A 14,664-nucleotide genomic window follows, 5' to 3' on the forward strand; every position below is an offset into this window, starting at 1 on the left:
CACTGCAGGATTGAGAAAGGGTTTCCATATTCCATTTGCTGGTTCGATTTCTCAGCAGATAAGGCTGCATACTGAGGTATGAATCAGCCCATCTGGCTCCAGTATTTTTAAGCTTGCTGCCCCGACTAAACACACTGGCTTCCAGGAACGTTCATGATTAGTAACACATTTGAGTTTAAGCTCTTTTGGTACTATGACTTTTCTGTATCAAATTCAAAGCGCTTTTCTGATGTACTTCTCGTTGTTCTTTAGATATTGAAATAACAAAATGCCAGGTGGTACCTATACAAACAGTTGGACTAAATACATAGACGGACCAAATCAGGTGTCTCACAATAGTGATCTGACAACATCACCTAAAATATGTGAGGCTATGATTGCGTGGTAGGCTGCAGCATGACCTAGTAATACCCATACCTTTGAACTAGCTGCTTCAGACCCTGGAAGCAACCTAGGTAGGACAGTGCAGAACTCACTGCAGTGCAACGCTCTCTCGAGAAGCAGGAAAAATCAGCCTGCGAGGAGCTCAGCACTACCTGCACTTGGTTCCTTCCAGCAGCCGAGCCAGTCCAGGGAACACGCTGCATTTGGTAGTGCTGATGGTTGTACAGACTCAGTCTTGCACCATGCTGAGTACATACAACACCTCTAGACCTGATATAGATCATATATGTAAACAGAGAACTATGTGGATAGTACAGTGCATCTTGCACTGAATTACAACCAAAATCTTCAACCTGGGCAGCTGGAAGGCTCTGGTGGAATGGTTTTCCTCTGCAGGATGCACATACAGCAAAGCATTTGGAGAATACGTTCTGATTTCTATCCAGCTCACACACAAGGGCTCCCAGGCTCTCAGTTGCAGTTTTCCCACTCCTCTGTTCAGAAAAAAACAATCTACTTCATGAATGTTTGGGGACGGGGGGAGGAAGGCACAGAGCTTTCACATACATGTAGCTCAACTATTGCATCACACCGGCCATTAGGATTGGAGGAGTTCCAACATCAGACCGAAGTGTCACCTACAAAGTCCAATCTGCCAGTGATGGAGTAGTGCACCACAGGTACAGCTGAAAGCTGAAGTGGCTCCATACAAAACACAGTGCTAAAAAAGTGAGGAAAAAGAAAACTCAGTATGCAGAAAGAGATTTGTGTAGAATTACTGTTGGAATACAAGAGTGGGGAAACATACGGAATAATTGACATCATTGAATCAGCTGCAATACCTGAAAGTCCTGCAGGTTTTATTCTTTCCTCATACAACATTGTCCACAGGTAGGAAGCAGCTGAATTCTCTGACAGACAACAAAAAAGTTAGACTCCTGAAAATCTTGAACATTTGAAATCCACAGAATATTTATACATTCTGTAAGTGATGTCTGGTATGTGATGGATTCATAGCCACCTTAGCAGTGAGTCCTACTAGGAGTGTTTTGCTGGCACCAAGGAATAGACAACTGGCACTTCAGGAACAGTCAATTGACAGAAATATGATTTGGGCACTACAGGCACACCTCAGATTTTAGAGCTGGCCATGTTCTCAGCATCCTGTCTACTTCTAAGCATCATGTCACATGTCTGACATGAGCTTCAGTTCAGGGGAGAAACACTCCATACTCAGCTCCCCTTCAGTGTTCACCTCTGCCATCCCTTGTTACTTTGCCTCAGAATCCAAATATCTTAAGATCTTTAACCCACACTTTTACAGTGCCTGCAGGCCCTGTAGCTCCACCACTGCCTTCACTGCCACCTCTTTTACGGACGATGAAAAAGAAATCAGAAATAACCTGTGACCCAACCACTCGGTAGCCACACTGCAGAAGGCTGCAGAATCTCTATGCCAACATACACAGCAGCTGAGAGCAATAACTGGAGAAATCCATACTATTATCTAGCAATAAGAGCAATTCTCAAGTTTCTCCAGCCTGCATTTGGTTCCTGTGGAGGTACCGGGATATTGCAGAGCCATGCTCGTGGATGGTTCTTTCACATACACCAACCAGTTGGATGTTCACATCTGGAATTTGAAGGACTCACAGAATGCTGCATAGTGCTGGAGATTAGTGAGATGATCTGGTTTTTGCATGGTCCCACCAGTGGGTAACTGCCAGATAGTTCACATAAACTGCTTATTTGATTTGGAAATATAACGATATAGGCATTCTTGGGAGACGCCTAATTTCTTCCTATTGACACAGGCTCACGTAACATAGTTTGGTTTGTAGTTTCCCTTTGTTAGTAGCTTCATATGGAATGCTTGCTCTAACAGCCAGGTTGAGGTTAGCACTTGTTCCCGTTCTGTTTCTTTGAACATTAAAAATTCAAACAATCTATCTGTAAATCAGCATCAAAAATGCACTGAAAAAAATATGTGTCAGTACACACGGATGACGGGACTAGAACTTCCATTCTTTGGACTGACATGATAGCATAGAGTAGGCTGCTCAAAAGTTTTCCAAGACAACTTCCAAGAGCTTCAAAGATACTTCAGAAAGGATTCTAAGTGCAGCAAAGCTTAATTCCATTTGTTTCCTTGGCTGGGAAAGGGACAGATAGATTCAGATAAGTTCAGCCTTAAACCAGGAATTAAAATGGAGCAACTTAGAAAGTGTTTTATGACTCCTTCAGAGTTTTGCTGGGCATTTTTTTATGCCACTATAAAAGAAAACACAGGAAATTGAGCTGCAGAAAATATATTAAAATAATGTGAAGAGCTTGACTTTAGCCCTAGAAAGCTCAAAAACAACCAACAGCCTTTTGGGGGTTTCAACTCAAACTGCATCTTTGCCTTGAATCTGTACGAAAGTTCATGGTGTCTAGATAAGGTGCTACTAGTTCCTTCAAGCAACGAGTTTCATACACTTTCTCCCATCTGATCATATTAAAGACTAGCTGTTGTGATTAACTCTGAATTACCTCGGAGTTTTTAAAGCTTAACACAGTCCTTGAAGCTATTTTAATGTAAAGCATTTTGCGGCACAATATCTTTGTCACCTGCACCTCCGAGAGGCACATATGGATTTTGTTTAGAACTTGTGTTTGCAGTTTTTGGATAGTGAACAACTTTTCAATCCGAATTTATTGTCAGCCTCAGCCACTGCTTTAAAAACATCATCGCTGCTCTGTTTTTGTTGTTTTTTAGAGGGACCTTCACACATCATCTATGTCTCTTTAAATCACAGATTTATAAGAAGTTCCACTGTAACGCATGAGCGAGGGACCAGGCTAAATGCAGATGGACCGCAGGCTGATCCACAGCTCACTGCAGTCAATCAACACTTTTCCATTAGATTTGATAGTTTTTGGACTAAGCCTTCTATGAAAACAGATGCAGTTATTGACTGTGATACAGTCCCCTCTCTAGAAATGCTAAGGAGCATGCTAGAAATATGAGACAGAAGATGAAAGAGGAAACTGCCTTTACACTGCGCCACACGGAGTAGGTGTTTGGGCCAGGTTCCAAATCTCTTTAGTTCAATGCACTTCAGATCAGACCTTGAGGTGACACATTCATGGAGAGCGGAAACAAAGGTACAGGGAAGAAATTAAGCAAAGGAATTTTTGATAAGAAAGAAATCAATTTGCTCTCTTCTGCTCTGCTGTAATCCCCTAAGAACCTCTGGCCAGAAAAGATATTTTGTATAGCTAGGTGATAGATGATAGCCCTGCAGTTTTCTCTCCCTGAGGTTCCTGAATTCTCATCAGATGATGGGTCAGGATTCAGTTCTGGCGATAAAATAGCTTTACAGTGTTTGTGTTCTTTACCTCTCTTGACATGACAGTGGTACAAACATTTGCTGTGTCAGCAGCTGGTGGTTTTGACCTTGCAGTAGCAGTTTGTCCCACCGCACACTGATGGCACTTGGGGCTCAGGTTAGTTGTCCAGGCCTGAAGCTGCATGAGCAGCAGGTCAGGTAGCTGTAGTGCTGACAGGTTTTGTGCTTTCTGAGGCAAATATATGCAAGAGGCCTCCACAGATGCTGAGGGAAGTTTGGCAAATTTCTGGGGGGAAAAAAGAGCATGCATTATCCCAGGTCACCATGACACTTGTGTTCCACAGCATCCCATGCTGCCCATAATAACAGAATCAGAATCGCAGACTCATCTAGGTTGGAAGAGAGCTCCAAGATCACCGAGTCCAACCTCTGACCTAACACTGACCAGTCCTCCACTAAACCATATCCCTAAGCTCTACATCTAAACGTCTTTTAAAGACCTCCAGGGATGGGGACTCCACCACTTCCCTGGGCAGCCTGTTCCAATGCCTCACAACCCTTTCAGTAAAGAAGTTCTTCCTAACATCCAGCCTAAAACTCCCCTGGCGCAACTTAAGCCCATTCCCCCTCGTCCTGTCACCAGGCACGTGGGAGAACAGGCCAACCCCCACCTCGCTACAGCCTCCCTTGAGGTACCCATAGAGAGCGATAAGGTCGCCCCTGAGCCTCCTCTTCTCCAGGCTGAACAAGCCCAGCTCCCTCAGCCGCTCCTCGTAGGACTTGTTCTCCAGGCCCCTCACCAGCTTCGTCGCCCTTCTCTGGACTCTCTCGAGCACCTCCATGTCCTTCTTGTAGCGAGGGGCCCAAAACTGAACACAGTACTCGAGGTGCGGCCTCACCAGAGCCGAGTACAGGGGGACGATCACCTCCCTAGCCCTGCTGGTCACACTGTTCCTGATACAAGCCAGGATGCTGTTGGCCTTCTTGGCCACCTGAGCACACTGCTGGCTCATATTCAGCCGACTATCCACCATCACTCCCAGGTCCTTCTCTGCCTGGCAGCTCTCCAACCATTCCTCTCCCAGCCCGTAGCTCTGCTTGGGGTTATTGCGCCCCAGGTGCAGGACCCGGCACTTGGCCTTGTTGAACAGAGATTCCCGTCTTCTCTGGTTTCTTTCTCCACTCTGCAATTGGCTCTCTCTCACCAAGAAGCCACAGTACACGCATGCTAAGGTGGCCAGGATATGACCAGGGAATGTCTCTTGCACTAAAAGCTTTTTTGGGGAAATGAACCACACTGGCAGAATGAGGACATCCACATTTCCAGCTGTATCTTTCTTTGCACAGGCCTTCCTGGCACAAATGGCTCAGAAGATAAACATTAAGTGGATCTCTGGGTACAGAGGAAACCTACTGTACCTTAGTTTCACTGGGGCTACAGGAAAATAGACAAGTGCTCTGTGCTATATAAAAGCACTGCTATTTGTGAATGAAATGCACTGCATAAACACAGAGGAATATTATTTATGTGATCTTTTCCCCATATAAACATTAGGATCTTTTTGAAGAGAATATCTTAAAAAATACAGTTTAAAACACACAGCATCAGGGTTAGTCCTATCAACAGAGTTGTTCCAGATTTATTCAACATAACTGTGACTAAAATCTGCCTGTCATTCTAGCAAGCTCTATAATCTCTTTCTGCAGGATGCCTCCCTCACCTCTTCAAGTCTTAGGCTCTGTTCTGAATTTGTAAGGATCAGATTATCAACGCATATTCATTCCTCCAGTCCAAGCATGTGTCTCATACTGAATAGCTGTCTTAAATATAATAACCATATTCCATTGGCTTGTGTGTAGTAGAGGGAAGGGCCTAGCACAGAGGATTTCTGCCTGGAGGCAGGTTTCTTTATCTTCTACTTGGAATGTCACTAGCACTTAGCATCCTTCCAAGCCTGGCAAGAGCTTTGGCTGAACCCCTTGAAACAGACACCAAGGCAGCAGGAGTCGAAGTACTCATTACCACTTTTTCAGAGCTCTGATTCCTCAGGTGACACGATGCTGGTTCAGATACTGTGAATCAGAGCAGCTGCAGGGTTGCTGACAGCTATACATGCCTATCCAGCTGTCAGGAAGGCTGTTCAGCCATGAGAAGAGGCACGCATCATTTTAAAGCTGGAGCGAGGAGCTTAGCACAGGTCCCCTCGCAAAGCGACCTTCCAAGTGATTGGATTTTCTCGCTTTGTGTTTCTTTTCCCTACATCAGGATGGCAGAGGATTGAAACATGCAGCCATGTACGTGTCCTTGGTGCCATGGAAAGAGAAACCATGTCAGTCAGTGCACAGCAAGCATGCCCAACTACAAAGAGGGTCAAAACCCACTGCCATCCAGTCTGATCCTAATGTATCACTCACTATTGCTTCCCCGTGTATGAATGCCACAGGGCGTTACCGGTACACCGTCCAGAATGAACTGTACCACCTCACCTTTCAGAACCTTCCTCTTAGCTCAGTTTCTCCTGCACGAGGTGAAACCATTACCTGCCAAAGGGAAATGTTTTGAACCAAAGCACGGCTCATGTGCTTTGAATTAGTTTTCAATATTGCAGCCCCTAAATAGAAATTAAAACGTGACACCTTGTTTGCGTAGAGTCCCCCTCTCCAGAGTTATTCACTGAAGAGAATTCATTGGAGAGGTCACTCCTTGGCTTCACTGGGACCCGTTGGAAAGAAACGGGCTAACCCAGGCTGGGGTGGAAAAGGGGCTGTTCACCATGTGCGAGGTGGCACCTTAGGCATGTTAGCACCCTTAAAGCTTTAACACTGCACCAGAAACTCCAAAACAAGATACAAGAACTGTTTTTCCTGCTGCCAGTCCCAGCTCTGCTTTCAGATAAAAGCTGGAAGTCGGCGTGGGGGGCACACCTCCTGCTCTGCGGGTGTCTGGCCCACGACAGAGCTATAGCCACGAGGGACAGTACGCAGGCGAGCTACTTTGGGGAAGTATAAAACCAGAGGGCGAAATCCATCCTGAGACAGATGAACAGCCTCTGTGGGTGACAGCCCATGTTAAAAACACATTTCAGTGGTATAGGAAAACACTGCATTTTTTGTACTGTGCGAGGCCTCTGGCTATTGTAACCCATATTCTGGGAGCAGTGGAAGAGAGCTGGAGAGGTAACAAGGTGTGTAGCGTAAAGAAGGCTTCCAATGGCTTATCTGCAACGCTGTCCTCCTTGCACTGATGCTTGTACCTCCTAGCACGAATTGCAGTCAGTGCTAATTGGCTTCTTGTTCCATATCGCTGCCTGGATTTTTTTCAGCACACTTTGTAAGTTGCAACTTCACCTGCAGGACTTGATCCAGAAATGCACTTTTCAGCATGTGAATAATTTATCCCATTACTGTTATTCCAAGCTACTTCAGCGAGTATTTTGGGGCCTCCTAGGATTTGTCCTTCACAGTGGCACCTGGAGACCACTGTGTTAGCCCTTAAAATTGCTATAAAAACCACCAATAAAAAGACTCAATAAACAACAATCATCCTTACATCTCTCTTTCTACTGCCATTTGTGTAAGTTACCCTACAGAACGATTCTGCTTGTAGGGAAATGGCCTGGACTCCATGGAGGTGGAGAATTAACAATAAATTTTTATCAAAGAAGCCTAGGGGTACGTGCAACTCCTACACAAGCAAGCAGTGTTACAAAAACAGATCTAAGGTCATCTAAGTGCCATCCACTCTGTTGGGCAGGGTGTCCAACCTAAGCTGATTCACATTTCATGTATTTTTTAATAAGCAAAACAGGGAGAAGTGCTCTCTCATGCTAGTCCCGCTCCCCTTTGGCATTAGATATGTTTGTGCCTGGCACACTTCCAAGAATTGTTTCATTTTGACTAAGGACCTTCATAATTGTTCTTTGAGTGTTGCTTCTGAATAGTTGTCCTGCAATTATTACGCCAATTCTAAATGTCAAGGCAAGTAATATGTTGCAATTTGGGGTGACTGGTTTCTGTACAGAAGCACCACGTGAGATGACCACATAGCTGGTGTCCAAAGACAGTTTCCTGCACCAACGTCCATCCTAGAGAGCTGTGAAATACCCTTTTTATCAACTAAACTGACTCTTCCAGTTGAGTTCACTGGGAATGCAAGTGATTATGCAGGAGAGATGTCAATGCAAACAGTTGCTCCTGAATTACAACAGGATAAAATTGCTTGACTAGTGAATAGGGCTCCAGAAAAAGTCCACATTCTCTTGGTCTGTACGTACTTGTGCTCCGTGCTGATTCAGAAAGCATGTTTTATAAAATCCACTCTGGATTGAAATTCATAATCTATCATCTGCCTAGTTATAGAGGAGCGGAGAGACTATCTGCAGAACAGTTCCCAGTATGGTAAGTTTCTTAAGGCTTTAAACCTCATGATTAATTTCAGATTGTTTAGCACTTGGTTGTTTTTATAAGGGTGGTTAATAAAACAGACAAACTGCGAAAACCAAGCCAGGCTGAGCGCCTAGCATTTCTGCTTGATGTTAAAAGCCCATCTTTTTCTGTAAATGACACTAGGTGACTCTGAACGTTGCAGTTTAAAAATAGTTTCTAAGTCAGCAAGCCAAGAGCCTGTAGGATTTTTTAAAAATGATCCTTGCCAGATGTTCTGATACTAAAATAAGCAATAGTGAGAGTGTTAAGGAAAGTACTAACAAGAACAGGCAGAATATTGTACAAGAAAGAATCTCATAGAGATGCAATAAAAACCCAGAGACCCTTCCTGGGGTGCTGTGCAGGGTCCTACCGTGCAGAGGCCTTAGTTTTGCCTACACACCTTCCTTGCCTAATTTGTACATCCTCCACTCTGGGAACACACTCAGTTACCACTTTGATCTGTTACTGGTTGCAGATCAGTAAAACTCAGCACAATTTGAAGAAAGCAAAGATTCTTGGTCTCATTGTCCACAATGGCAAAGGCCATCCAAAAAGCAACTGGCTTTTCTGTCTTGAAGGTAGAAATAGCAGAAATAGTTTACTGATTATCATGCCATGACTATGCGGTGGTTTTGCCAGTTTGTTAGCTGGTTTGTTTGCCAGCACATGTACCCTTATGTACAGAAGGATCCACGTTGCACACTTCACTGACTGTAGTAAGGCCTGGATCCTGAAACCTCAAGGAAGTGACCCTACAGGAACATTGCCCAAAAGGCCAGTTTGCCCATCTCCAGTTAGTGTTTCTCACTGTCTACACAGAAATACTTTCAGCGAAGTTGCCACTGATTCAAATAGCAGGAACTCTCCGTGGAATTTGTCTAAGCTATTCAAGGGATTAGCTGCAGATAACTGATGCTCTTCTGCTTCATATCCAAGTAAGGGTAAAGCATCTCAGGAACAAGCTTTTGTAACAATCCAGGAAGAAAAACAGTTGCAAACAGAGGAAGCTAAAGGATGTTGTTTCCAAAACTGACTGTGATCCACGTGACACCGTTCTGTCGCTCCCAGGAGACTGGAGGCTCCGGCAGCCACGAAGCCCCCAGAGTTCTTGGCCAGGGTCTGTGCACGTCGTATGGCTGCCCTCAAAGCTTGTTTCCAGGAAACCCCAAGCCATGGGCAGACACTGTGAACGCACGCAGGTTTCCATGAAAAATCTGTGACGAGTAGATTCCGTAGAGTCAGAAGATTTCGGTAAAACACTTGTGGTTTATCAAATTCATATCTAGCTGTTGTGTCAGAGACTGTCAGAAAAGCATTAACACTGCACTTCATGGCAAACTTCAAGCATCCCTTCATGGAAAACTTCTTGCCATACTGTTTCTTCACGCTCCTATCAAATGGACACTAGGTTAGAGGACAAGTGAACTATAGCAACATGCAGTTCCAGTTCTGAGTGAACTTCTGTATCAGGCTGTACCATAGATCTGGACTGATAGAAAACCATGGTTTTGTAGATCCACAGTTCCTCCCAGTACAGGCTGCCATCTCCCCAAACATAACCTTAAAAAGCAGAGTTACAGCAAGCACCTAGGCTGGATCCTGAGGAAAATCTTTCTGTTAGCTTCACTGAGGCCAGAATTTACTGTGTGTGTATGGCACACCAGTGAAAAACAGCCTAGGTGGACAACACAAGCTGGAGAGAGCCCCCCGTTTGGAAAAGAGGCGTGCTGGGATATAAGAACTCAAGCATAGTCACTGCAACCTCCAATTGCTTTTTTTAAAAACTTGAATTTTTGAAGCTAATCAATTTTTGATGCAGTTGTATTGTGTTGTCTGCTTGCAAAACCTGAAACCTTCACCCAGATCCAGCCTTTAAAGATACTTACAGGGTAAATTCAAACCCACAGCAAGTCACGTGCTAAGCCTCGGTTGCACATCATAGCTCCCTGCCATTGCCTAATGCTAAAATTGTGATATGTCAGCACTACCCATGTTACTAACTCATGGTCTTATCTCGGTCCCACTAAAATCCTTGTCAGATGCAAGCAGGGCCTGTCAATTTCTGTATTGATGTCAGAGCCCTTAGCAAATAAATAGCAACCCCAGAAACAAAGATACTTCCTTTTCCATTGATGCTATAACACCTTTACCCTGCATGTTTTATATTGCTTCCACTGACACGCTATGAATGCCAGAAAGAAAAGCTCAGATCGAACCCAGTTAATTAGAAGGATTCACACAGATGGTTTGCCTGGTACTTTACAGAGGTGGCTAATTAAAGCAATGTTAGTCAGCACCATTAAAATGCCAGATAAAGCTTTAGGAACAATGCTGATTAGAAAACAAGGTTTACAAATAGGGCTTTGAGCAATGCAGGATGTTTGCAGTTAATTAATCCAGTTCTAACATATCTTTACCGAGGCACAGCGTAATGCATGCTGGTATCAACATTAATGTCAAGATTTTTCCTAGTTCAAACGTGGCAGTTATTAAAGCAATATGAAGTGACTGTAATTTCACATTCTGCAAGAGAAGATGAGGGAGTTTGAGCTCCTCTAATTAGCCGTGATTTAAAGAGCACTGGAAAAGAAACCAAGGCAAGTCCTAGTTGTAGAAAGTTACTCACATGCTGCCTCCTCTCTCCAGCAGTAGATGTAGGCATGCAATAGAAACAAAGCTTCCTTCCAGTTTCTGACAGATGCTGCATTTGGAGGGGATCAGCTGCACTCTTCAATGTGCTGTCTCCAATATATGATTGTCTGTATTTTTTTGCAGTAAGAGTCATCTGATCTTGATCTGAAAACTTCTTCCAAACTTGTTTTATGCAACCAAATAGCCCCAGTCACTGAACGTGCTAGCAGATAATCCCATACACAGGTTTGTGCAGCAGCATCAGGGACCTAAAACATGGTCTTATTCCCTGTAACTGAAACTGACTTTTCTTATAATTATTACATCAAAATAGCAATAGAATTGCATCCCACATTCCACAGACAGGCAGGCATACATGTGTTTTGGGCTGTCCAGTATGACTCAGTTGTTATAGGCCTAAGTTCCATGATCAACCTTGAAAGAAATACAGATGAACAAAACTACTTACTGCCACCACCTACTACTGTTGGCCAAGCAAGGCTATCGGTAGATCCATTTAAAAGAAAAGCTGTTCTTTACTAGCATCTGCATCACAGTTGAGAAAGGCACAGTCCCTTGATGTCTTGTTACTGGAAGATCTTCCTGGAACAAATAGTTTCATTCCCAGCTAAAGTGAACAATTGCACTGTGTCCCCCCTGGTGCCCTGCTGATCTCAGGTGGCCAGCCCGCCTCATTTTCAGGTACATTTCTAAGAGTCTCTGTTTCCTACCCCGTCTATGTCATACATGCAAGGGCCTCAGAGAGAGAATTACAGTTATTAGGTAATTAGTAATATAGTAATAGTAATTAGTAATATTAGTAATAGTAATTAGAATTACAGATATTATTACATCTACATTCTCTGTAGACCCTAATATTAAGCAAAAAATGCAGCAGCACACCTTGAGCTGCTAGCCCATGCTGGTCCAGAGCAAGCCATCTTATTGCCAGCTGTCTTCTTCCTCCTTGAATAATGCAGTGGTCTAAAGGACCTTCTTCCTAATCTGGTTAGGAGATTTCTTGTGATCATTTAACCTGGCAGTGTTGGAAACCAAGGCAGAAGTCAGAATCAGAGTGAGCGTTGGCTATATAAGAAAATTGTTTTTTTCCCTCTGCTGCTCACCTTCCTTTCCAGTTAGAACGGCAGCAATGGTTGTCTCACCCAGCATTGTGTCTCTGCAGTCACATGCCAGGGCTGATCTGCTGCTACCCTGTAATCCTATAGGAACCCTACAACAGTTCATCAGTCTCATGGATAAGGAGGTAAATTTAATTATTTAAATAAAAGTTTCCCCATTCTCCTTCCCTTATTGGAAAGCTTTTATTAAAGGCTTTTGGAGATTTCATAGTGATCTGAGCAATGTGGCATATACAAGGTAAAACCTCAGTAAAATTTGCTGTCTTTCTCCAATATGCTGAAGAGTCTGGATGAGTCATTGAAGCCTGAGCCTTTGCAAGCAACAGACCACAAGAACACTGTCTTCGGACAGCCATCCTACCTGGGCACAGCAATGCCCTGCAGAAGCTGCATGAACAGGCCCTCATATCCAGACAAGAACCATCTGCATTCTCCTTTCATTTTCTTTCCAGTTCTACTGCTCTTCCAGTTGCCCCAGGTGCAGGGGCATAACTAAGGGTTTGGTAATCCCTTTTTCTGCTTTCCAGGAGGTCACTCTTGGAAAGGCCAAGAACTGATGGTGACATAACTCGGGGCAGGTGGCACAGTGCTGAAAAGTGCCTCTTTATTTGTGCTTTCCAATATTTAGGCCTGATGGGACAGTAGCTGAATTGGTCACTTGAATCTTTTGCTGATGACTTTTCAAGGCTGTGCCTCAATTGGAACATATACGTTGCTATTCCAGAATGTGCATTACTAGCAAACCACATAGAAAGTGCAGAGTGCACTTCAAAAGAGGAAGTGCAAACACCACGTCTGTCTCATGAAAAGAAATTAAATACCAAGCATGGGACCCTAAATGGGCGCTAAAAGGCTAATTCCTGCCATTCTCTGGCAGAAGGTTCTTTGCTGACCCACTAGATTTTCAAATACTGAAGTATTTGAAACATACCATATGTGTATGTTCCACAGTCAGATTTGATATTTACAGTTCAAAAGGTCGTTAAGATTTGATGAAGCCAACATAACAAAGTACATGCTTTTATAGAAAACTCTAAATGTCACTGTTTAATGCCAGTGCATATCACCAGAAAACTGCTCTTTCACTCGAGCTACCTGCCGAGAACAACTGTGTTCTGTGGTCTCATGGTCTCATAAAAAAAATCTGATTGATAATGAAGGGGCCTACAGCAAAATCTGAATTTTTGGGTCAGGTTTCTTTTACATGAAAGCCCAAACCCACTGCTTGAAATTTCAGCTGCATTCCTAGAAATCTGCAGTGATTCTGGCTCCAGAGAACAAACACTCCACTGTTACTTCCTTAGAGCTCTTGTTCAAAATGCCTCTTCCCATGCTGGGATGCTAAACTCATGTAAACATAAATGCATTTAGTGCCAGATTTGCTGCCCAATAGGTATCGAGTGACTTAGACTTCATAGGTAAAGCATAATCCCTTTGCACAGTTTGTGTTCAGGAGTTAAACAGTCTAGGGAATATCCTAACATAAGATGTGTTTAACTGTAAGTCTAAGAAGAAAGTTTGAGTGACTTGGTGCAGAATGCCATATGATCTGGAGCGGGAACAGGAGGTTTCAGGGTTGAACTGGCACTGCCAGCTTGTACACTGCATTGTATAAACTCAGTTGTGCAAACAAAACGCACTGATTTGCATATCTGCCATTATAATGCATACAAGAGAAACATCAGCATTTGGGTGCCTTTCGAGGTCTGCCTTTGAAAAGCTTTGCCCATTCCGAATACAACAACAGCAGCAAGGTGCAAGGGCCGCTGGGCACAAACATGCACGTAGTGCCATTATTCTGGGGCTTTTTTGCTCTTGACGGAGTGCCATCAGTGGTGTCACTCCTCCCGTAGGCCAGAAGGGCTGTGCCTGTGCACGGCACGGAAGCAGCATTATGCACGTCCTGTGGTACTCTCTGTACTCTCTGCTAACCTGTAACTAAGATTTCTCTCTGCTACAACACTACAAATCAGTAATAAAACAATGCCAGTCCTAAGAAGGGAGAAATCATCCTGGAAAGGTGCTAATGCCTTCTATAGTAAAGCATGAAAAAGCCATGCAAATGTAACAAGTAGGCACATAACTGCACCTACCCATCCTAACAGCAAGTGCTATAGCACACACGGCAAGAAAAAAAGCAGCAGCACGAGGTATGGCCATCAATGTTGGCACTGATGATCAAATCAAAATCCAAAGATTAACCAGGACAGTCAGCTTGAAGTGTGAATTACAAAAGTTCAGCAAAATAGCAGCATGAGAACATCACAAATATTTTGCAGCATGACAAAGCTCGTCCTTAATAAGGAGAACTGGGAGAGAAGGGAAGCTTTTCCACCCCTGTATTTGTGATATTGCTCGTTGTCGATAACATCTGCATGAAGTGTTCCTTTCCCATTGCTTCCAGAGGACTCCCTTTTCTCAGTAAGCAGCAAAGTAACTGGGAAATCCTGCGAATACAATGGCACCACCTACCATCATGGAGAAATGTTTGTGGCAGAGGGGCTTTTCCAAAACAGGCAAGCAAACCAGTGTGCCCAGTGCAGCTGCTCAGTAAGTACCGTAATTTGTCAGAGCCTTGCTCTGTCTGTGCTTCATTTTGCCTTTCTAGCAGACGTGACACTGAAATGTATGCAACATGCAGCACACAGCAGAGGCTGGGAATTGGGAATTGATGCTGAAACTCACAAAAGCACTCTGAGCCAGCCCGTGGCACATGGGGAATGCCAGGCTACCTCTTACTCAAACACAGT

The 14,664-nt window shown here is 43.9% G+C and overlaps 1 protein-coding gene across 2 annotated transcripts in view; it reads left to right on the forward strand.

Annotated features, from left to right (window-relative positions):
* Nucleotides 1-14,664, forward strand: part of CHRDL1 (chordin like 1) — a 43,528-nt gene that overhangs the window by 12,034 nt on the left and 16,830 nt on the right. For both annotated transcript variants that reach the window (XM_082770993.1, XM_082770994.1), the window contains exon 5: nt 14,319-14,464. In XM_082770993.1, coding sequence (XP_082627119.1) covers nt 14,319-14,464 — 146 coding nt within the window. The remainder of the gene's footprint in view (nt 1-14,318; nt 14,465-14,664) is intronic.

Source organism: Aythya marila, assembly GCF_965140915.1.
Source record: "Aythya marila genome assembly, chromosome: 13".
Lineage (NCBI taxonomy): Eukaryota > Metazoa > Chordata > Aves > Anseriformes > Anatidae > Aythya > Aythya marila.